The following is a 25,220-nucleotide window of genomic DNA, read 5'->3' as shown; positions in this document are numbered from 1 at the left end:
TATAAAAGAGCTGTTGATAATGGGATAGAAAAGGTATCAACCAGTAGATTTTTATAAATATTGAAAAAGTTCGAACCTCATATTCAGCTCGATATAGGCTCCCGCACTACCACTCTGCACTTTTCCAAATGGACTTGTAGTACGCACGTTCTACTTTATAGCCTTCACGCAACTGCAGAAGCATCGAGCAAAAGTGCCCGAGATTAGCGCAAAAGTTCAACCAAATAATGGATAGGTTTCCACAGTAGCCGGTAAAGGCATTTATTCTATCGCTTAAATGTTTCTTTTCACGAGTCATTCTCTAGCTTAGCCTAAAACTTCCTGTTGCAGCACAGAAGTAAAATTGCTATGCTAATGCGTACCTAATCAGTGGCTTTGGAACTCTCTCTTCAGCTACTTTTTCACATAAGCCTGCTGGTTCTTGAGATCATAAATACTACTTTTAACTTTAAATCTCGCCAAAAATTTACGATTTTTTGCCCTTTGAATTTTTTTTTGGAATAAGAAAAACTGTTTCATCTTTGAAACTTATACACATCTTTAGTTGGTCGTGGCAAGCTAGATGTAGAAATCTATTACCGTCTCCTTTTTTTCGCAAAGATGTATACTCACAGGTCATCAAGCGATGCAAAAAATGATTGTTGTCGAAGATAGAAGAATTTTACATATGTATTTGTAATAAATCCTCATTCATTTATTGGACTCCCACGCAATTCCAAGTTTCAGAGTTGTTAACGGTTATGGTAGATTTTTTTTTTATAGCTAAATATAGGTTGCCCTATTCTATGTTATTGTTGTTTAATAACCCACAGGTCCTCAGGCAAACAGGCAAACGGATTAACCGAATGTACTTCTATAGTGGTTTGAAGAATTTACTTGACTTCTTTATTACCTACGGTACATTGGTAACATAGTGCAACTAATTGCGATATTGTTAGCTAGGGATACACTCTTTTCATATGAGGCTGTGACAGGTATCTAAGTAAATTAATTCATGGTTAGATAAGTTAGAAATATCATACTTGCCCTAGAAAGATGCTGCCGTTGTTTATATGACTATTTACCTCGATTTATCTCTATTTCGGTTCCTATCAGGCAACGTTGTAGAATTTCTACTGTTCCTGTCTCTTGAATCTGTATCCCGTTCGGATCTCCGTGAATCCTTTTCGCGTTCCCTTTCGCGATCTTTGGCTAAATCTCGGGCATCTTTGTCCTTTTCTCTGATCCTCTGATCGCCTTCCTTTCGGGTTTCAGGGCTTCGGCGACGCGGACGTTCAGGCGAACGGCGCCTTTCTGGCCGATAGTCGGCGTAAGTTGACATATATTTATTTCCTAAAGTTTTCCAATGACAAGAAAAATATTTTGCTTTTTAATACATTGCACATATTGTCAGTGCCTTCATAAGCGTCGTTATATTCTATATTGTTAGGTTTTTAAGATGTAAGGTGTTTTAAACAAATCATTTATGAAAATCAGGGTTAATACGTGAACCTAGAACACAAGTTAATCTTTTTATTTTATATATAACGAATTTATACTTAAATATAAGCAGTCCGTTTTCAATAAGAAAGGTTTTGAAACTCAAGATTTCTCTGCCCTGCGTATCTTGAATTAATGGGTCAAAGGCTTAAAAAAAATTACAAAGCGCGCACCACGTACTCTGTTCATGAAGTTCGAGATTGTAGATCTGGTAAACGAAAACAATTTATACTCTCAAGTAAAAATGCGTGGTAAAAATTGTTCGTTAAGCTGCACGGATTTTTTTCAATGTCTGCAACATCCTTAATAATTTGTACAATATGTGACCTCGGATATTGGCAAAGGCGGGAAGCCGCTAAGTGTTTACACCTAAAACTAAGATCTACCCTTATCTACTTAACTGCACGCCCCACAACTTAAGGTTAATGATATTAGATTTTTGTTATTAGCATGAATACAGCATACAAAAATGAATGTAATATATTTCCTTAACAGTGGTCAGTTACCATTTTCGTGCGTATTAATTTAAAGCAAGTATAGAAATAGACAAAACATAACAGATAAGTATGTTCGTGAATTTCTAGAATCCTATTAGGGGAATTTGAAGTATTCGAAATAGCGTAAATTACACCGGCATTTAATGTACCGAAGCGAGAAAATCAGAAATCAAGTAACTTACTTTATTACACACCAATTCTAGGCAAATGGGTCTTCACAAGATGAGCACCTTGTTACTAGGTTATGTTTAGCATATATTTATTTAATCCTTGTTTTCCACATGAGCCAAGCGTTCAGTCCATGTACTCACACTAAAACAAAATACACTTTTTAATTTTTTGCACAATGAAATAAACCATGGAGATGAAAAGTTGGTGTAGAACGACAACACTTGTTTGGGTCTACATGTAGAACAGAAACCATTTTGTTCAAGTTACACTTCATAGCCTTTATTATGGAGCTTATTAATCGACGGGATGTTCCGACAAATATAAAAATCGAAACTAAACAACTCTTGATCCGACTCTCCTTTAATGATTATTCACCGACGCGCTAAAAATTGAAACTAGCTTGAGGGAAGTCCTATTCTTCTCGAAGTCACTTGCCTTGTCGCGCTACAATGAATCATTATCTACTGGATGACTATCAGTCATCTATAAGCTTATTTTAAGATAATCGTAACGAATGGACTAAGAGCTATAAAAACCAATTAAGTATACAAACATTACGAATTCATATATGAAACATTATGAATGGCGAGGCGCAGGGGCCGCTGCTTCAAGTCTGCTAACGACACATTTTACATAACCTGTGTGAATAAAGAAAATATTTAAAACATATCTCGGCAGTTGACATTGTTTGTTAAGGCACATTATTCCTAAATGTATAGTCACATTGCGATAAGAGCGACTGTTTAATATCGTACGCATTTATCAGTAGCTGTTTAAACAAGTACCACACATCATTAAAAATTATATTTTTTGCTTGAAAAGGTAGTCTTCAAGCATGTTCATATTTTTTTTAATTGTGAAACAAATTAAATTTTTTATTGTTCTCATATTAAATAGTTCTTTTGAGACAAAATAATTAGCTACAAGCAGACGACACTGCTATGCAAATAGTCCGTTTGTTTATACGATAACGTCTCGTTTTTTCAACTATTTTCCATTGACAGCGGATGAGTGAAATCAGTTGCATGTTCCTTTACAGTAAAAAGAGGTGGACCAATCCAGTTGCCTAAGAAAGGCGTTCTAAATAGACTTGAACTTAAGTATATCTGGTGACTTGCATATGTCGGAATTTATTCGATGTTCCTTTTGTACAGTTGTCCTTGTCAGTGCTATTAACTTACCTTAAACAAACCTTAAAAATAATATTTGTTAGGTCACTTGAACGGCTCTGCGTGCTATTGGTTATCACACATGGGTGATTTGTATGGTCGCGACCTTTCGGTTGTTTTATCATAAGTCTTTTCTGTCTGATATAATTAATATGCTGTGGATAGTACCTTGCATTCAGTGGAACCAGTAAATTTTGAAAGAAATAAACATGATTTTGTGACGAATTTCATCATTAATCAAAAATGAAAATCGAAGGTGGTCCTGAACGTAAAGCTTGAGCGTGCTAAATGTAGCATTTCAAGATATACAACACAACTGCTTATTAAATAGTTTGCTGGACTCTGAAGCCTCAGTTCACCCTTGAAGCCAGTTTTCCATGACTGTAGCGTGAAGCTGTTTCAAAGAAATTCGAGGATTTGGTGTGCAGCCTCTAGGTACTGGGTCAAAACTTAAGCTCAAAAGACAAATTTATAAAAAACCTATGATGACCTATAAAAGAAAAATGTTTCATTTAAAACTTTTTAAAAATAGCAGATTAGATTGTGGCCTCGGGAGACATCAGCGATTCTGCTTTTCATTAGAATACCTTCTTAACTATTGATTTTGTACATACAGACATGCTGTTTGTTGTTTGTAATTAGTGATGAGCACATTCGCGTTGTGTTATTCAAATCAGACTGACAAGCGGTGAAAACTAAAAGTTGTCTCTGGTATCCGATATGAGCTCGCAAAAGAGTAAACGAGCTGTCGTAGAAGCGGGGGAGGCTTCAGAAAGCGACGAAGGAGAAAGTGAGCTATGTCGGGCCAAATTTCAAGCATCTGTTGTTACATTCGCAGCACCTGGGAGTATTGCTATCTCTGGACTTAATAGACAAGGTGAGCGATCATTAACATTAGATTAGTAGAAACAGAAAATTATGTAACCATTAGTATAGCTATGATCCAAAGAAGAAAATCGTACTGTCAGACCGCTTTCGCTCATGAATGCATAAACGAAAATTTGCATTCTGGTCCGTGTTACACATACAGGTTTTCTATTTGCTCATCTTCAGTCTATTGTCGCGTATCGCACCGATGCAACTCTGTTACATCGTCTTATTATGAATTGATATCTCTATTTCCAGGAACATCAATTGAGACGTGCTCCGTTTCATCCCTTACGCAAGCCTCAGGCTCTATAACTGCTATTTCACAGGTTGGAAGCTTTAAGAACTACATTTAAGGTGTAGCGCAATACAAATATAATTATTATCGCCCCGTAAGCAATATTAGGAAGGAATTAAAAAATGGTTGCTGCAAGTAAACACACTGTTCCTCAAATCTTTGTTCAAGAAAATAGCATTCACATAAAATGTTTGAAAATTTGTTGCTGTAGGGTGAACCAAGTTTTTACCAGAAGCAGCTTTCGTATAAGTAATGTGTCAAGGTTAGCTATTGGTCGTTTTATATGCCCCCTGTAAATTTTTTTTCAAGTCATTTTAATGAAAATAGGGCTGCATTGGTTATGGCGATTGGCGAACGCGATAACAAAACTAATAACTGGACTTGGTTGTCCTTAAAGCGCTTGTAATCGAATGGTGTTCCTTCCAGTAACGTTTTTATTAGTTTGATACACGCAATAAAGATGGGCTCCATTCCATGTTATACTACTGGTTTCTTATATTTATATTTCTACACCTCTGTGTAATAATGATTGTTACTTTCTCAGCAAGAATGGCCGACCCGTCCGGTACCATGCCGCGCTTTGGTAGAGGCCAACAGCTCCTTGGCCAAGGGTATTCAAGAGGCTGCGGCTCTTCCATACACAGTGGCCATCAAGGAAATCGATGATATTGCGCTTGACCTCGTCAGAGGACAACAATTGGTAAGACAGTTGTCTATTTATTAGATATATTTATAATCAATTACATACTGGGTAAGGTAAACGTCTCAAAACGTTGAAGAGTCTTCATTTTTCATTCGATTAAGTAGCAGTAGATACGCGAAATATTTCAATTAAAAGCAACATATAACTAGACATACACTAACACCATGGTGTTATACCATTTGAAATATTAATTATAACACTATATCATCATGCTATAATGTTAGTATATGTTTGAAATGTAATAATATTTGCGACAATGACTATTGTGGTCAGAACGTTTTATTGACTCACATCAGACTACCCTATAATATTATGAAATTATAGAATGGTATTAAGGTTACATATATGTTGCACAGTTAAGTATGCTCTTTATTGCAGTAATTTGCATACCTCTTGCTACTTAAGCAAAAAAAAATGATATAAAGGTCCTTTATTGCTAAAAGACTCAACAGTTCTCAACCTTTAATATGTCATCCTGGTCTCCAATGAATCTGCTTCACAACTATGCAAGATTTATTGCAATAATCTCAAATCAGGATACACGTAAATTGTTTTCTTGTACACTGTTTCATATCTCTGATTATTCTCACAAGGATTGCTGTCTTGAATGGAACTTGCTATCCGTTTTCTAGTGCGACACCCAAGTAAAGCTCTGTGTTGGTATATATTTTGTCTAAAATGGCAAAAGCAAGTTCTGTAATAATTTCTGGATTCCAGAAATTATTGCGGAAAAGGAGGTGGAGCAAATAACGTTAACGCCTATTAAGGTGCGAATAACGTAACTGAGCTTCTTCGAACTTTAGAACTAATTGGAGGCCAGTGGAACTTTTACTGGTTTTTAAGCATGTACGAGAACCTTACACAATTGGATGCGACATTGATTTCAGGAGCTCATTTGCTTTTATCTCTATAAAAAATAGAAAACTTTTGTCGCTAACGGTGCCGAAAGTAAATTGAAATAAAAATTTTGCTATAAACAATTAACACTAGTATTTTCTCGAAAAGTCAATTACATTATGTCGAAACTAGGACGAACGTAGCCTGAGCTGGTTCTTAAAGATAGTAGAAATTTCAATCATCTGTTTTCTCTTTTGCTTTCTTATTTTCCTAAATCAGGTGGATGATGTTTACCGAGTTTTGGAATCGGTAAGCGAATCATTGCAGTATATTGAATGGGAAGCAGATGAACTTCGAGCTCAAGGCACGGTAGCACTACCGGTTCCGCCGCCTCGTCATGGATACGGTGGCTGCCACGCGCCGAAGCCGCCTACGTGTCCTGAACAGAAGTAAAAAATCATTATAATAACACCCTGTGTCGATACAAATTGTCGTTTACTTGTATATCTATAATTATTGCGAATGATTCCATAATCAAGTATTATATATTAATGCATAATTAGGAAGTGAACATGGAAACTCAATACGAAGAGTGCGTTGTGAATAGATAGTAATGTTTCCTAAGATTCAAAAAGAAACTCAAAGGAAAGCACAATCAATCTATCACACATATGATAATAACCTGAATAATTAGTATAGTATTGTTGCTTCAATAATGTGTTTCGTCACTTATATAAAAGTGATATATCGTTATGTTAGCTATTAAGTATGTATAATTCGAAAGAAAACTAACACAGTAAACTAGCAATGGTCGTATAACCTAGTTCGTATATTAATTCTTAATTCTATCTATTTAATGTCGACGTATGTGCATATACAATTCTTAAACGATACGAAAAAAGCTAGCAGGACAAAATAGGTCGGCTCAATCGATTCACCACGTTAACTGCCTTGTTTACTTATTATATTTCTGAACTTTGGTCTAACCGATACAAGACATTGTTTGTGTTGGACTTTTTTCACCGATATTCTGTTTAATGGGTCGGAAAAACAAAGGTTTCTTTATGTTCTAAATACTGCGAGTACGATATTTAGAGCCTCAATTAAGAAATTGTTTTATTACTGTAAACGCCTAAAATACAAGTTTGCGCGTTCAAAATGTAAACAGGCCAAGCATATCATTTCATGAAATTGGTGAAAAACCATTTTCGTTAGTACATCATATCGTTGCGTTTTTTCGTACTGTGCATCGAGAAATTTCTGTTGACGGAGGTTCCTGAGTGAAGTAACATATGGCTGTCTTTGGCACAAGGCTCAAATATACACAGACAAACGCACCGAAGCTGCGACAATGACACTGACATTAAGTGCCAAAGTCATGTGAATAAAGTAAATGCGAGCACAGGTAATAATTCGTCAGTAAGAGTGTATGTTATTGATGTAACTAATTAGCGAAATAAGCAGACTGTGAGCAAAATTAAGTGGCCGTCGACCTATCTTCGCTGGACTGTGATTTATCGGTCAGAAGAATTTTCATTATGATTTGGTTCAATGGAAGTCTGTACTTCTCCGGAGAGGGCAAAAAATCTCATTTCAATTAGAAGTTTGTTTCTGATTACAATCGAAATATAGACATCTAAGCGATATCTCGATGGAATTAATAATGCACTTTGATACCCGTATCCGCGCTAAAGTGCTTACTCATGTTTTTGGTCACTTTAAAATTGCAGCACGTACCTTACAATAAGGTACAAGTACTTATTTTTAATTTTTTAAAGCGTATACGAAATAGTGTTTATATATATAACATTTTAACGTCTATGACTGTAAAGATCACTTCTTTGCGTTAAGAATAAATTTGCAGAACTAGAGTGGAGTCACACAAGGCCCCTGTAGTCTTCAAGCCGGCATCTCTTCTGGGAACTATTAAGCTGTTAGAAGTGAATATAGCAAACTTTGAAATTGAGTCACGTCCCAATTAAGCGTCGCTCAGTGATAAATTTGACTGAAAGATGCTTAGTTTTCTAGAAACGTGTGAATGAAACCAGTTAGGTTTATTCCAGGAAAAAATATATTCAAAAGGAAAACATCTTTCAGACTCAAAAATGAATACTAAATGGTCAAGTTTACGTGCGAAACTTTGTCAAAAGAACCTGTATGAAACATACGGCCGCTATACGCGAAGCAAGATTTAACCTACACCGCCAGTTGGAGAGGGATTAGACAAGCTATGGTGTTGCTCTAGAGAGAAATCGAATTTAATGGCAATGTCGAGTGAACTTGGACGTAAGCTGGCAATAATACTTGCAATGAATATCAGGGGTATTTGCTGCTACGAAATACTTGCCGAAAACGAAACAATGAATTCAGTTTATTACTTCAAGTTCATTGGCACAGTGATTGAAAGCACGCAGTATGGTTATCAGACAACGCTAGACCTCATCGTCATGCTTCAGTTACTTCCTGGATTGAGCAACGAAGTATTCCACGTTGGCTTTTACCCACTCCGTGTGATCATAGGGCTTTCCATATCCTAATGAAAATAACTAGTGGACAAACATGATTTCATATTGATTTATTTAGATAAATCATAGACAAAGAGGTTACTTACGGGAATGCAAATGGTAAACATATGGTTATCCAAAAGCTGTCAGAGCGCTGAGGCGAATGTGTAAAAGTTATTCGATTTCAAGCTTCGCCGTATTCGCTTGTAACAACCTAACAGATGCATTTTTTTTCGCTTAAACTTTGGCTCCTAAAGTAACTATTTTTAAACTGGACAAGAGTAGGGAACTGTTATATACTTAAAAAAAAATTGAAATATGTGTAATTAAGGCTTTGTTTTCTGTTTAGGTAAAGTGTCTGTTCACCGTCGTATGTATTGGCCGTGTAAACAAGGCCGTAAAAACACTAAAATACAGTTTCCTCCTTCCAAATAGCTGCCACGTTCGGTGGCGCACCGCCAAGAATAGGGCAACATTTAAGCTTTTATTCTGATTTTAATAAGTCATAATGTAAATCGGAAACAGTCAGGTTTAGTGTCAGTCACCTGTTAGTCTCACTTCGGGTTAGCAGAGATAAAGACACCCGCAAAAAAACCTTAAAAATGTAAAATAAGACTAGTGAATCATTGAAACAAGGTTTAACAGTGAAGTATCATGGCGTACTTTTTCTCCATAAAATCGTGTATCTGACTCACTCTGTTCCGCAACATGTTAAGTCTTTGTTGCGTCTTCCCTTTTTGCCGCGTTCACTGATTTATTTGTCGTTTCTTTGTGACTTTTAAATGTCCTCTTTCCATGCCTTCATTTTTCAGCAAGGAGCAATATTTAATAGAGAAGGAAAAATCGAGGAATTAATCGATAATAGGAACACACATAAAGCCAATACTGCCGGAAAAACAAAAAATAAAATCGCAAATAGTACTCCTGCTATATCATTTGCTTTTTTAGTTGACCATCAAGAGAGTGGCCCTGGGCAGAACTCCAAAACTGAAGTGGAACTGTTTGATATGTTCACTATATACACAGTATCTTTTTGCAACCATTTATTTTTATTGAATCCTCAAAACAACTTCAACGGGCAAAATTTTACTTGCGAGACCTAAAAAAAATGCCTTATGTGAACGTCGACATGCAACGTTCTACAAGATTAAAATCTGTTCCTTGTTTGGCCCGACATAGAATAAGTGCATATCTGCCAAGTGATGTTGGTTGAATACAAGTCTTTATATTCAACTTATTAGGCTGCATGTCGTTGTTAGAAATCGAAGACGCTCATAGTTTTTTTAGTGTACGAACCTCGTGCACAGGTAGGAGTTATGTTTGCTTTGCCTGAGAGGTGCGTGACGAAACACGCACTATCTACGCAATTTTTACAAATTACCAGTTTAATAAGTTCTAATAAATATATTCATAATGTTTAGAATCAGAGGGATACTGGTAAAACCGATAAATAACAAAAGGTACTTTAGAAGTCCAGTATAGGCACACATGAACGTACTGCCTTTCTGACTTTAATTGGAATAGTGGAAACTAGACACAATAGAAGCTACCAAATAGCCCGGTACACAGCGAACCGTAAGGTCAGGCATAAGTTAGAGAGAAAATTAGGTTTAGAGTTTGACATCATATGAAGACTCCATTTATTGCACGATTTGTTATAGCTGTTGAACAGAATTTTCTTACTGTAACTTTGTATCAGCATAAGTAGATTATTTTTTAACGGCCGCATTCTAGGGTTAACTGCTTCGTGCTGTTGGATCAATCGGCTCACCCCAAAATGCAAGATTATGATTTACCTGACTGTCTCGGGCTTGTTTCCAACCCTATTTATCAACTAATTAAACATGTTTGACTTCAGTTGCACTCTAAGACGCACCCAATTAAAGTGATTTTAGCCCATTTCTCCCAATGTGTCGCCCTATGGACGAGAAAATAAATAACATTATAGCAATTTGCAGTTACAGAATGTCCAGTTACACAATCCGAGCCAGCACCCATGAGTTAACAATGGATCGGAGCGTGAAAATGACTCTGAGGGAGATGCAAAAAAGCTTCGCTAAACTGGTTTTAGACGTGACATATCTAAAGTAGCCGCATTGGCACAGCCAGCAGCAGCATTGCTGATACTCGGTTTATAGTTTGTATAAAACAGTAGCTTGTAGTTTTCACACAACGAGCGATATTGTCAAAGAACTCATTGGTGCAACATGGCAAGCTCTGAATATATGAATAAATAAATCTGCTATTTTTAGTAGAGCCCCATTTATTGCAGCAGTTGGGTTGCTGTAATATTACATGAATACTTTCAATGCTATTTTATTTTGTCTACGATAAATGTCTTATTTTTCCTCGCCGTGCCATATTTTTCCTATATTCATGCTATCAACACGATAAATTAGTTCGTGTCGCTATTTTTATTTTTGATCAGCACTGTTGTTCGTTTTGAAGGCGTTAACTGTAGTGCGTCAATGAAAAACCTGTTTACTATACATCTTCCGTGATCCTACGTACTAGGGTATTTGTTTGCACGGGGATAAAACCATTCAGTATCTATACTTCTGCTTGAGGCCTGTTGCATGTGGCAGTAGATCCCATTATCCATAATGTTACGGATACGGGGTGTAGTAGTGATATTTACTATGAGTGGATATTAATTCACTCACCGAGTTTCAGTTTAGGCTCAAATACGGGACCACAAAACTGTAAGCTTAGAATCTTAAACATCCCGCCACGGTGGCGGTCATTATATTAATTATGTAGCTCTTTATTCTTTTGTTACACCAATAACCAAGATAGTCTGTACTAGCAACACGCTTAATGAAGTATCACGCAGTTTTTCAAAGACGTAAAGCTCGAGCATCGTGCCATGGAATAGCCTTATGTCATTATCGATTTTTTCTATAATTCGGCCTTCATGTCTGGTTGTGAGGTTCTACAGTTAAATAAAGTTTATGAAGACGTTCAAAGCGTCAAAACCATATCCGCATTGCTCTCTACTATTCTACTGTTAGTAATCTTGATAGCATTCTCGAGGAAGACTTTCGGAGCAGATGCCTAAAGGCAACACACGCTAAAAAACGTTCTCACAGTAAATGGCTTAGATAGGTAGATACAAGTTACTGACGTTAGATGATGGCTAATCATTACTGACTGATACCATGCTTCTGCTCCTGAATGGACGACCGTAATATTCTTCATTTTAGCATTTGTCTTTCTACTGGTCATTTCAGTCATTTTTAAAGAGTGGCTAACAATAAACAAAAAAATCTACAGAACACAAATATGAGTTTTAAAGAATCTACTACTCGTGATTTTTTTATTTTAAGACACGTTTCAAGGGTGTTTAAGGCCCTAGGCCGTATTTCGATATTATATCATTGATCGCAAGTGGAAACTTTCATATTGACACTGTGGTTGCACACGCATTTGTTTCTCTGGAAAGCCTTTACAATTTTAGTTCATGATTCCAACAACTTGAAATCGCAAAATACCGATCTTAGCACATAATTGATTAAAATATTGGCACATTTATCTTAGTAGATAAATGGCCAATATTTCAAGGCGTAAGGCTTTATATAACATACATGCTTAATATTACTGTCTTGTGTTTATATACATTTTAAGTGTCAGACAGAATTCGTGTAAAAGTAAATTGATTGGTTCAAGTATACCATCAAATATTTAAAGAGTCGATTCCCAGTCACTACATGGGGAGCGTTAGGGTATCTTACTCATAGATACACTGTAAAGCTATTGACTAGAAGTAGATTTTTACAACACTAAAAATACAATCCCATTAATCTCACGATTACGGTTGCGGAAAAGCCATCCTTCAAATCTTATTTTCTGATATCACCTATGATTCTAACGGATTCAAAATTGAGCTTCTTCCTATATTCACCCAGTTTCAGGTTTTATCTGACACCCCGATATGGAAACGTACCTACATAAATCTACATATCTGCCTACTTACTCGCTTCAGATTGAATTGCTGACAGCTCGAATTTAAACGAAAATGTACTAATTGTAAGTACCCGTTGTCCTTACCCGACATAACTGCTTAGACGAAATCTAGGACAGTCATTTATGCTTTAGTTCTATTAACTTCATTAACTGGCGAACTGCTAGACATTTACATGCTGTAACAGAGCTGATACGAGAGTCATCATACAAAGATCGGTAAAATATTATTATTATCAGAAACGATTACGTTCTTTTAATATTAACATTGTTATTATGATTACAACTGTTGTTGTTACTACGACGACCACAGTGTGATAAAGAAGTAGTGATGGTCGCTATTATTAACGGTGAATAAACGGAATTGTGTCATCGTCTGATAGAAGAGAGAAGATTTGATTCTCCTGCACGTCGAAGTGTCAGCGAAGCTCCAAATGGAGCGGTCGATATTTGCGAAGCGTGTCGGTGTGTTAGTACCCCTGTAGAGGGCGATTGTTGTGTCGTGAAATGACATCCAACAACGACCACATTGAAATGAAATACGAAGCCGAAATGGAGAACGAGCAGAAGCTGAAAAGAAGGCTAAACTGGGGGCTGGCAAAGAGGCAGCTGATGGCGAACTTAATGGGTTCAGGTGGGAAGGTGCTTTATTGTGTTATTATCATCATAATGCTGTAGGAGCTCTTATGCCTTTTGCCAAAGCACACGTTATCGCCGACAACTGCTGGTTCGTTTCATTCACTCAGTGACAGAGAGCCTTGGGCGCTGGCTTGTTCGTCGTTCGCTCTGTCGGGCGCGTTTTCAGAGCGTGCAGTGTGCTCACGCCTGTGTGGGCACATGTTTGTGGCTGTCTACAGCCAATGTGCTGGATAATGCTTGATGCGCGAACCGAAAACAGGGAGCCCCGCCCGCGATCGTCATCCACCCAACTCTATTGACTACCATTGACAAAGAAATTGCCAATAACGTCTTCTCCTGACATCACGACAACAACAGTCCTTAGTGGCGCCTTTGTCGCCGTAACTGCGGACAGTAAGAGAAATCCGCTTGGGTAGTGGAAAGCAATGATGCCACAAGCATGCGCCCCGTCTTCCAGCAGTACAACAACGGCTCGTGGTGATCCTACTTCTGCTCTGAAGATACTCGCCTTTCATCACCACGAGCAAAAAGAAGACGAAGAAGGAGACCTGTACGGTGCACAAATGTTCGAAGGTAGTTCGCAGGTCGGTGGAAACCTACAACTGTTGGGCACAGCCGTTGCCTTCCTATAGACTACGTTTCAAAGCCGGGAACAGGTCGTTCGGCGTCAAGAACGTTTAAGAAATTGTAAGTCAATGAATGCCTATAATTCGTAAGTGGTCTTGTAAATTTAAAACGCCGCTAGGTCAGACCAAAGGAGCATAGACCTAATTAAGGCGGCTGGCCTAAAGCCTGCAAAGCCGCCGTCCAACGATGCTGCCCAACGATCAAACGACAACGATGGTACGTCTCGAAACCTTTTTAGTGGTTTTGACAATGGTCTGTGTTATCGCCGCGAACGACAGTGCAATTAAGAACTTATATGACCCCGCTACGACGATAACACAAGTTGGAGCAACTGAAACCGATAACACTGGACCGGCCAAAGTTTTTGACGAAGAGCTGGATAGGAAGTTTCACGCTGAATATCGGAGTTTACAGTCAAGCGAACGTCTACAGCACCAACATGACGATGACAGGGGATTTTTAAAGGGGTACGTAAAATGTCGAAACGATAGCGTCAGTATAACCAGACATGCAGCAGATAGTATTAGAAGCCGTTCATTGGAAAATGAAAGTCCAAAAGAAACCTTTGATGCGTTTGTTATGGATGAAACAAATGAAAAAGGTGATCACCACATGCCTAATGTGAGTTTTGCTAAGAGGATGGGTGGTGTTGACAACGTGATGCCTCCTGCAAAACAAATAAAATCTAAACCATTGCATTTCAGCCAACAAGATCAAGATATTGGGGATGTGGTTCTCTACCGACCTAAGAATCGTTCCCATGACGGGTATCAGAGAAGTAGGATCTTGGTTCAGAAGAATCTCGAAGAGGATCGGCATAGTGGAACGAAGCTGAATAGTGACGTACCCGGTTCCGCAGGTATTTCAGGACGTCTGCAAGACGTGCATCAAGGTCAGTCGCTGTTCTACGACAGCTCCGCCGAACTCGTCGGTGTCGCAAGTGAAGATATTCCAGTGAAAATTGTGCCTATTGAAACTAAAGTCCTACCTGATGATTGTGAAGGACAAAATGATAATAAGTGCAGTACCTTAGCTCCACCCGAAAAACGGAACGCTACGACAACTTTACTTAATAGCACGATGTTACCCTTTGAGACACGTGTAACGGGAGAGCATCCCGAGTGGAGTACCGTTCTATCAGCTCTAAATGCAACCGAATCCGGGATTCGATTGGCTAAGACAGTGTTACACTACGATTCTGAAGAGCATCCTGAGCACAAAAACGGCCCAAAACAGAACAGCAGGGAGGTCATCGAATCAAGATCATCCAATAGTAAACCAGCGCGTGGGCGTAACCGTGCAAGCAGTGGGCGATCCCTGTTTAAATTGTTAGCAGGCCAGCAGTATAGCGATATTTTTAATGGAAGCAATAATAAGAATACAACAACGGATGCAACAATTGACAAAGAAAACAAAATGAATCCGTTCCGGTTCGGTTTACAACAACTGTTTACTCCACGATTACCCATGGCTAGATTACCTGGTTATCCCCAGATGATTACATATGCTCCACAGTACCGCCCAGTCGGAAGTCTGCTGTATCCCACACGAACTCCAATGCTACCCTTATATACGACAACAGCACTTCTTCCGATAACCGCCCACATGGCTTCATCTACAACTGCAATTTCGACCGCCCGAACGCCACTGCAAGATCCGGTCACACTCAATGCTGCAAGCAACAACAACAACAAACCGATCACTACAGACCCAGCGAAGTGCTCAGGAGAATGTGTCGATGTGTTTGCTGCACTTATGTGCAAACGAGTGGATGAGGAGGCAAAGTGTGCTCTCTCGAATCAACGATGCTGCGTGGGTGGAGCTGAACAGGTAAGGAGCTCATTTGATAGTCACACTTGCTTTTGTATTACACGCTCACATAATTCGAGCTCGTATGTCTTTGTGCGGCTTTCAGTTTTGAAATAGGAGTGAGTTATTGGCTACTTATCTGCTAATGCTAATACAAATAGGTTAATTATAGCAAACCTACTTCATTTTTAAATACGCGGTATGCAACCTGTAAATGAATATGCGCTCTCTATTGGTTTCATTAGTGGATGGATAAACAATGTGCTCAACTGTAACAACTGCAACAAGATAAAAAGCGAATGTTGAATCAGCATGTGAACAGAAAACAAATATCTATAAAAGTTAGGACGGTGTCTGCGGTTGTCCTATTTCAGCAAACAGAAGGTATAAAGGCATCCTGCTAGTCGGCCTGGTTTTTAGAGCGCTATTGTATAGTTTGTGCTGTACTTTGTAGGATATGCCGACATGTAGTGACATTTTCGGTTTACAATTTACAAAGTTCATATCAAGAGATAAAAGGTCCTTATCTCCGGGTTTCTTCTAAATTGGTATGGATATCTAGGATTCCATAACGCAATTTATACGATGGTATTTCTATTTGCAGAACTTCACGGAAACACAACGAAATCAAACCATTGCTAAAGCCGTTGATTATCAGTGATTACCTGCCACACAAATGTACCATGAAAAAAATGTCCTCCATATTCTGCAGCCCGGACCCACGCCAAAGAAAATGATACTCACTCTATTTGGTGCAGCTAGAAAGGAACAAACAAAAGATGCCCCCAATAATAAAATTTATACGGATCGTTACTACTAACAACTAACAAGATTACGATAAGCTGTTAGCAAATCGAGCGGAACCAATGAATAGACGGGGCGTACTTTTACATCGTCACGATGCCAGATTATATACATATTTAGCTCTTCGGCCAAAATTGAAAGAATTTGGATGGGTATTATTAATGCATCCGCGATGTAGCCCAGATTTTGCACCATTCGCATCAAGCACGCTATCACAGCAGCATCATCGAAACAATTTTAAAAAAAATACTAAGTTTGTTTAATGTGCAGACTTTGTTTTACGGATTCCTGGCCTCACATTTAGATGTGGAACATTAGACAATATTAACTGCTGCAGTACCCACTGAAGGCACATTTTCTTTTGTCCTGATCCTGTGTAGGTACTTGCCTTTATATTGTACTTCAACGAATTTATTACCTGAATATGGACGAATTGCTGTTTTCTTCTTTTTCTTCATTTTCGACAAGACTCTAGCCAGACTAGTGTGCGGTCATGCTTCTCCCAGGACTTTTTCTACACATATTACATGGTACTATAAAGGTGGCGTTAAAAATGTCGACGGCTTCAAATGCAACTAGTTTTAGTTGGACGGCCGCAGCTGCTCTCGATAACACCCAACAATTATTAAATCCTTAGTCTTTATCAGCTTACGATCACATTATTGGCATAGAAGACCACTCACACAGCTGGTCTCATATATGGCCTATTTACTTCAACTAAGCGTCTTAGCCACCGTTGGAGACTGAAAGTAATTTTTGCGCTTTCATTAACTCAAAACCGATGAAAACATCTGTCGGGGGGTACGAGCCCCAGCTACACTTCTATTTAAAGCCGTGCGAATTCACGCATCAGGGATTTTTATTATTTATTTACTAATGTTTCATTCACCAGCCTTATAAGGGACATGCATATGCTATACATGGGCCGAATTGTACCTGCTGAATAACTTTTAACGGAAAACGCTTGAATCTCAAAATTTACAAAGGAATCATTCTACACTAATTTGTACGATATGCAAACGAAGGCCTTCATTTGAGATCCGCTAATGGAAGGAGGATATGTTACCGCGCTAGCATTTATCAGGAATTGATATAAGTGATTGGAAATTACATTGGACAACTAAGGAAAAGTTCAACCACGATGTTATTATAACGATAAGTAAATATATGCTTCAAATGAGTTTGTAGAAAAACATGTTTCCTATATAGCGTGCATGTATATTAGATAATATGAACCAATATATAATACTGAGTTTTGATGGAAGGCACGAATGTGTGAGCACTGTAATCTTTATTCATTCGATAAATTTCGACCTTATCAATTGCCAGCAAATTCTGGGCCGTACGTCTTCATATGGAGCAATGTAAACTCTAAAGCAACTAGCAATCAGTTCAAACTAGACCGTCGCTATCGTAAATTTAAACACAAGACGACCTCTAAAAATAGAACAACAACCACTCGGAACGTCATCACCCAGCCAGAGCCATGCCCCAGCTAACATTGAAATTCACCTCTATTGTTGCGAAATCATCCTTTATGGACTGTACTAGTTTGATATTATACACGATGTATTATTTCAGATGAGCAAATTTCGGAAACGGCACGGTTCCCTAGCTAAGAAGAAAAAGATACCCTTCAAAAAGTACCAGAAGAAATATCATCGCGCTAAGGTACCGACATTCATATTAGATCTAAAGTATTGTTGTTCAAATCGTTTGTTGTTAATCAGTTCGGTGCAACTGCCCAAATCGGCATGACTTTGAAGCTTATTTTTGGATAATTACGCCGAAAAAATGCTTTCAATTTTTTTTCTGAATCTTCTGCCCATACGGTCTCCTATGTTTTTTACGATACTAGTTAGATAATTCCAAGAACTTTTCAACGTTAGAACCGCAGTTGACGTCTGCAACGAATCAATTGATGGTTGACGATAGTTCTAAATGGAGTAGCAGCGAACTTCTACAAGTTGGTTTATACCAACTTTAAGATAATAGAGCATATGTTCAGATCATAAATACATTAGATTCGCCTGGTCAGAAGCGTTACCTTAGACAAAATAGAAAGCACCTAAGGGTTAGATGCATCGTATACTTGGATTAACCGAAAACATTCTGCTCTGGAAACCGACCGCCTATTTTATCGTGGTGCAAGGAGTCAGCCTCATCGTCGCTAAATATTGGCGCTGGGCACACGGGCTCTGTCGAGATCGCAATCGAGGAAGATGGTCATGAGCAAGATTATGCAGATGTGCAGAAGTTTTTTCTTCATTCGAAGAGCCCAGCAAGTTTGACCTTTTCAAAGGAAAGCACCACTAAGAGGCCCGCAATAATTCAACTCTCATCAGACAACAGACTAGTCCAGGTCATCGGTCCGAAAGACCAGTTGTGGACAACCAGGTGATGTGTGCCGCAACAGAGTACAGTTGGTATCCACTGGGTCCATTCTACGGCAACATCCATTATAAAAGACACAAAATTGAACTACGTGTTATACAATCCGCTGTATTACTGTTCATTAGTTCGCATCCAGTTGCGTTATAATCATACTGAACACTAATTTAGCTTATTATCGAAAATCACGATATGTTCGGATGAATACCTTCAGATAATTAGGAAGCAATAGTAACAATATTTCACACTTCACGTACAATATTATAACTGATACCACTTGCATCATTTCGAGAATAATATAGTTTCGTGTGCTCGCATTACTCCAATTGCATATTTTACAGTATCAACAACATGAGTCTGCTGGCAATTGTCGGTAATATTTCACGCAGGTACCCAGAGATTCCTAAATATGTGACCATTGTCACAACAACCAGCCGACCGTTCAAACCGCTGCGACAACACGCGACTCGACGAATGGACTCGTACTCTGACGGACAGTCAATGGAATCTACACTGGTTTATGAGTCGGAACATAGTGCAGTTAACGAGAGTACTCATTCAACACAAGAGGTACCTTGAATGCCCCCTAATTTCATGCTAAAGATTATATTGTCTATTAGCTCTGGCCACCAGCCTATATGGGTCCGTATTTTCTATGCCAATTTTGTTCAAACAAACCTGTCAAATACACAAAATGGACTTTGCCATATTTAGCCCACATCTCAGTCTAGAAATGGTCGAAATTCTGGTTATTATGGTTCTGTCAGATCTTCCAATGCCGATTGTTAATTATTAATAAATAACTTATCTTCTGTATACATATAGATATATATATATATGCAACAGGGACAACTTAAATATCCTACATCCGGACAGTTGTCAGCATCAAATATGATAGCCTGTATGTTTCGATTCTTGCCGTACGATCGCTTATATCAAGCAACCGAAATAGTGTTGCAAAAACCCTGGCTTTTCTCTTTCAAATAATATCAATGCTTGGATCTGAAGGAGCCTAGGAGCTTCACCCGAAAACCAAAGAACCAACAACAGAACAACAGCCATGATGGCGATGACCGACAACATGCGGGGACCGCGTCAGTAAGCGAGCATGAACTTGAAATGATTGAGAGCGGCGTACATCAAATAAAGGCCCTACCACCGTCCAAAAGAAAGAGCCAGCAAGAGAGCGATCATAAAAAAAGTCAAAAGCGTCCTTTTGCTTCGGGCGTTTCACAAGATAATAACATTGATGACGAGCGAAAGTATCACGATCTTCCTGAACAAGAAGTAGCAGAAGAGGAACCGGTGAGTACATAGATGCATCAACAGTATTCTAACCGCTTAGCATACGCTAAATTTCAAATAACCAGGGAAATTAGATTATTTTAGAATTAGGGTTAGTTCTGCAATTTAATGAATAATAAATGTAGCGGGACAACTGCGTTGAAATAAAGTATAACCCTGACGAGACAATTTAACCGTAAAGACAGCCTCTTTACCGATAGATAAGGATAAAGGAACAGGAAACTTTCCGAAAGATAAAATGACAGAGACAAGGTAGCATAATTTCGAGCCCGCTGCAATGGTATCGCTACCTGTGGCGGAGTATGCCACTTATGCTCAATTTGGATTGAGTTGAGTTTCCAAATTATCGGTAAGAGACTATAAAGATACAGTATTCGTGCACTGTATATGCACTATTACTGGTTACCGCGAATTATTTCCGAGTATTACGTACCGATGCGGTAGTGTGATCTTCTTGCTCTAGCAAAGTCACTTAATACAGGACATTCTAAATTGATTCGAATATCTATCGAGTAATAACCGATAAGTACTACTTAGCTATCTGAATTATATTCATATGACTAACTATAATTACAGATGCATTTATTTCATTTATTTTGCAAGAAGGATACCAGTACTGATGATACCCCCAGCACAACTAAGCCGCTCGATAAAGAATTTCCGCTATGTCCTGGAAACTGCGTCATGCCGTTATTTAGTCTGTTCTGTGATCCTGAATTCAAATCCCATGCATGCGATGTTCCCGGCAGGGTATGTTGCGTAGGAGCATCTATGAAACCCAATGGTGCAAAGCAAAACGGACCAGCGAGTGAGACGACGTCTAATTCAGCGCAGACAGTAGCCGAAGAAACTCCGAATACTAACGACGGTCATGACAGGGAATGCCCCGGAAGGTACTGGCACTTGTAGATTTTATGCGTTTGTTTGATTCGTAAAGTGTAACAAAATAAGTGTATGAGGAAAGTTTTGTGGATAAAAGAAGAAATCCGTAAGCCCGTATACAGATAATGTCGTGAGCACATATTGTTCATTTTACTCAAATGTTAAAATCTTTTTCTTATGTAAAATAAAAACTGTCAGTTCCTTGAATAGATTTGTTTGCTCTGACACCTCAGTGACTCTAATAAACTATGGTAGAGTTTCGCAAAACGTGGCATGGTTTGGACCAATGCAAATACGTTTTTCGGGCAGTGTCTAACAATGCATGTATAATACATGCGTTTTTAACAGCGCTTCAAGGTCAATTCACATTACAACAAAAAATCCGATTCATTTTTAAGCGAACAGTGACTGAGCAATGACTGAGGTAGGGCTTCACCTATTTTGCTATCAAAGTAGTAAAAGCCTATAAAGATGATGATCATGACAGAGACCGATTTCCGATTGACTTTTGTCTGATGGTGCTAGTAGAAAAGCCTTTAATGACATTAAGATTATGAAGCCGATTTATACAGAAAAAAATCACTGAGCTTCAAACCGAAGATTTAATTGCTTTTTTTTTTTTTGAGAGCAACTTACTGTGTAGCCATTGCGCGGTCAAAGGCTCTGTACTTGAGGTTTTGAGGAAAATGTTTGTGACTTATAACCATGGGGCAAACTAAACGTTACAAACGTTATTTCTTCTCCCTATAAATTGACTTATACGCTTGATATTGATCAGTTGCAGCTAGTTATTTATATACCCAATGATGAAGCTTTTCGTGGCGATGTAAATTCAGTTACGTAGATAATTTTGAAACGAGTAAATATTATATCTACTTGAAGTAAAGTCTAACACTTGCTCTTTTGTTCACAGATGTGTCACTGCTTTCTTCCAGTACACTTGCCGCCATCCGTTTAAAATTACTGACGACATTTGCCCTATTGGCAGTCTTTGTTGTTCTGAAAAATCTCCACCGTCTCAGGCCAACACGGAAGATAATCACCAAGACGGTAGTGCCAACGAAGCCTCAAAAAAATCAGGTGAACAACATGGGGTACAAAACGACATGCAAGAGTACCAACACGATGCTGCTGAGTCCACAAAAAATAAGCTAAATCTCATTCATAGCTTTTTGACAACTGTTTTGAGCACGAAGCGGCCAAAGAGAAGACCCTCAGGCATTGAAAATGTTTCCGCTGACACTTTTCATTCCAGCAGTAGACCACTAAATAATTTTATCGATGAGGTTTTGCAGGCGGATGAAACCCGAATGCGACCCAACTATGCAGTTCCCTACGAACCAAAATTCTTTCCGATGAATGATGTACAAACAGAGGGCAGCAGCACGTCTGAAGATGGTTCTGACCCACCAGAAGTAGTTATAGAGCCTGCTATACCGACCCGACCTACTTTGGACACCAGCTTTTCACAACTCGATAGGCCCCCATCTAAGTTGGTACTCTCAGAGTTCACTCCATTAAAAAATGCTCCTTTTCATGAACATCATAGAGCGCCTCATATAAAGGAGGACACTTCCAAGCGCAAGGAAATAGACTCGCCGCCCTTACGTTATCGAGGTTACCCTAAAGGACCTGAGTCAGCTCATCCAAGACCGCCATCTGTAAGACAAGATCATAGTCACCATCGTGGAATTGTATCAACAGTAGCACGACCAGATGATGGCAGTCAAGAAAACGCTCGAATACGACCGCCTCATATGGATTTAAGGAGATATCAACCAGGACTTCCTCCCTATCGCAGATTCCGACCGCTACCGCCACCATCGCCGCTCCCATCCCCCTTTCTAAGTCTAAACAGCAGCTCTACGAGCAATAGTCATCTTTTTGAGGATGATCTACTTTCTTCGAGCCACGAAGAGAATAACCATGTCCACGAAGCTGAGCTATCGTTAGAAGAAACTGAGCACAAGGAATTGCCTCAGCTGACAGCGTCCACTATGGCAGAGGTAACGGCCGAAGGGAATTTAACTAATCCCTTTGTCAGTGTATGGACACCGACAAATATAAACTCCGCTCGCGTTAAAGAGGTAAATGCCATGTCGTCTACTCTACCTGAAGAACAAACTATAAAGGTTATTGGAAATGGTGTTCATCCCAGCTCATGTGGCCTTAACGGTTTCCATATCAAACGAGGATCAGATCGGCATAGTTTCCGCACTGCAAAACTGGGAGAATGGTGCTGGCAGGCTGCTATTGTGGATTCTGAAGATCGGCTACTGTGTAGCGGTGCAGTAATTGGCGCTCAGTGGATTCTGACATCGGCTTCTTGTTTGGTTCGAGCTAATTTCACGACGCCCGTTTCACCTCAGACCAGTGGTTTACGAGCCAAAATTGGCTATGTAGACCTGAAGGGTTCAGCGGGCGGCTTTACCCATGGCCCCATGGGGTCACAGACCAAGACAGTCTCAATGGTATATAGTCACCACAATTTCAATGCCGAAAGGAGGGATAATGACGTCGCATTGCTTAAGTTGCACGATTTCATTGATCTGAATGGCGTCGTATGCATCATATGCCTTCCATCAACCATCCGTCCTGAGCGAGCTGTCGAAAACTGTACTGTTACAGCCTACCGTTATGAGTCGCGCAGACAATCATCTAATGGTGTTGCTTTTGAGAACAATAGCAACGTGTCTGCCGACAAAGTGAGACTAACATACGAACGTGTGAGCAAGTTGGATCCGCAAGTGTGTACGGATTTAGCTGCTTTGAGAAATCACAGCCAACTCTTTACTTTTGCCCTTAACGGTAGCTCTGTGAGTTCGGTTTCAAGAAGCAAATTTTGCGCAGGCGATGTTGATAAGGGTGAACGAATTGCTACCTGCAAACCGAAACCCAACTTAGATTCGGAGACGGTAGATGTCCATATTTACCAGACAGAGCAGACTGAACAGGGCATTGATGTAGTGGGTCTGGGAAATCCATTAGTCTGTCGAATTGACGACGAATTCTACCAATTAAGCGGACTGTCGTCGATGTTCCTTGGCTGTTCCAGTCCAGCATCACCTACAGTGTTCACCAATCTTGCATATTTCACCGGCTGGATAAACCAAATTACTAACGTTAATCGTTATTCATAAGGGTTGCCTTCGAGCTTAACTATGACAAATTCCTATAAACCCTTATTTATAAGAATTTCATTCAGTTCTCAGATTAACATTGAATACGTATTGCGTAGTCACATTCATGTATGGATACGAATGACCGAGTGCACCGCCTTAACGCAGTACCATGCCAGTTTTATTATCTGGGATGTAACTGAGAGTTGCTTACTTTGGTTACTTATATATGCTTAGTTGAATCTTACCGTAATAATTCTGGATAACCCTATGTACTAATTCAAGCTCCTTTTCCGGTTTTAAATAGAAAGCAATGCGGAGTAGTAGCAGATAGTATTAATACAAGGATACAGAGCAGTCAAAGTTTTGGGTCTGCCGCATTTGTAACCCAAGTAAAAAAAATACAGGTCCAACCAAAATGTCTATCTAATAATAAAAATAAATTTAAATTAAAAAATCCTTGATTTATATACACGAGTTGGATAAAAGCTAATGTCGACATAGAATAGTACTTTTAGGCCGGAGGCGTTCTACCACCGGTATTAAGATAGCACAGTGGGTAGTAATGAACCAACATTAGTAATTTCCAAAGCATTAACGGTTCAAATAATTTTCAACAGAGTAATCAAACACAAGCGACATTTATCAAATGTGCTGGCCGCATCATCGATTCTCATAAATTCATCATCAGTGGCTTGAAGCAGGACTTTTACATGTCAAGTAACATATTTAATATAGATATACATATTATAATCGCCCTCAATAAGTGATTACCTGTTTGTAGATTATCAATACCATTACATTCCATTTATAATCCGATAACTGTGTATATAGATGTTATAGGGTTGACATCATCGAATCGTTAAAATATATTCTACTCCCAGATTGAATTTTGTTTTCATTGGATGCATTTGTTATCGTTATTTTCGGACTATTATTAAGTATTTTTTTATACGGTGTTTGTTATATTTTTGTGTCAAATGCGATTGCAAAACACATTAACATAGCCTATTACAATTGTTATAGCACTCAGCTTGAAATTTTTGGTATAAACCATTCAACAGTATTGTACTATACTTCAGTTTCAATACGATGTGCTCCTGAACTGAGTCGGTTACGCATGCGCGTCCAGATGAAAAGCTGTTAATTAGTCTGGCAA

At 38.8% G+C, this 25,220-nt stretch overlaps 2 protein-coding genes and 1 long non-coding RNA gene across 14 annotated transcripts; 2 read left to right on the top strand and 1 right to left on the bottom strand.

Annotated features, from left to right (window-relative positions):
• Positions 1-74: 74 nt before the first annotated feature.
• On the bottom strand, positions 75-2,550 carry LOC147755055 (uncharacterized). Of its 2 annotated transcripts, none has more exons than XR_015329715.1 (3): positions 2,171-2,550; positions 1,065-1,332; positions 75-172 (listed from the first exon to the last, which is right to left on the bottom strand). It is a non-coding gene; the product is annotated as an uncharacterized LOC147755055 (long non-coding RNA). The 2 variants fall into 2 exon arrangements; XR_015329714.1 differs by having other exon boundaries at positions 2,159-2,498.
• Positions 2,551-3,092: 542 nt separating this feature from the next.
• LOC111253271 (uncharacterized) lies at positions 3,093-7,440 on the top strand. 9 transcript variants are annotated; one of them, XM_086992151.1, is made up of 6 exons: positions 3,094-3,309; positions 3,573-3,751; positions 3,959-4,193; positions 4,442-4,512; positions 5,026-5,181; positions 6,301-7,440. In XM_086992151.1, exons 3-6 carry the CDS (start codon positions 4,037-4,039, stop codon positions 6,472-6,474), a joined length of 558 nt encoding a protein of 185 aa, XP_086848277.1. In that variant the 5' UTR covers positions 3,094-3,309; positions 3,573-3,751; positions 3,959-4,036; the 3' UTR covers positions 6,475-7,440. The 9 variants fall into 9 exon arrangements, with proteins under 9 accessions (XP_022668180.1, XP_086848277.1, XP_022668176.1 ...); XM_086992152.1 differs by having other exon boundaries at positions 3,098-3,256; XM_022812445.2 differs by lacking the exon at positions 3,573-3,751 and having other exon boundaries at positions 3,093-3,309; positions 4,155-4,193.
• Positions 7,441-12,371: 4,931 nt separating this feature from the next.
• Positions 12,372-25,162, top strand: LOC111253385 (uncharacterized). 3 transcript variants are annotated; one of them, XM_022812688.2, is made up of 8 exons: positions 12,373-14,218; positions 14,456-15,581; positions 17,946-18,035; positions 18,517-18,761; positions 19,145-19,325; positions 19,764-20,060; positions 20,664-20,953; positions 21,856-25,162. In XM_022812688.2, exons 1-8 carry the CDS (start codon positions 13,938-13,940, stop codon positions 24,080-24,082), a joined length of 4,737 nt encoding a protein of 1,578 aa, XP_022668423.1. In that variant the 5' UTR covers positions 12,373-13,937; the 3' UTR covers positions 24,083-25,162. The 3 variants fall into 3 exon arrangements, with proteins under 3 accessions (XP_086848275.1, XP_022668423.1, XP_086848276.1); XM_086992149.1 differs by having other exon boundaries at positions 12,372-15,581; XM_086992150.1 differs by having other exon boundaries at positions 12,373-15,581; positions 20,667-20,953.
• The last annotated feature ends 58 nt before the right edge of the window (positions 25,163-25,220 follow it).

Source organism: Varroa destructor, unplaced genomic scaffold (genome assembly GCF_002443255.2).
Source record: "Varroa destructor unplaced genomic scaffold, Vdes_3.0 BEIS01000006.1, whole genome shotgun sequence".
Classification (NCBI taxonomy): domain Eukaryota; kingdom Metazoa; phylum Arthropoda; class Arachnida; order Mesostigmata; family Varroidae; genus Varroa; species Varroa destructor.
This window is presented reverse-complemented; position numbering and strand designations above follow the sequence as displayed.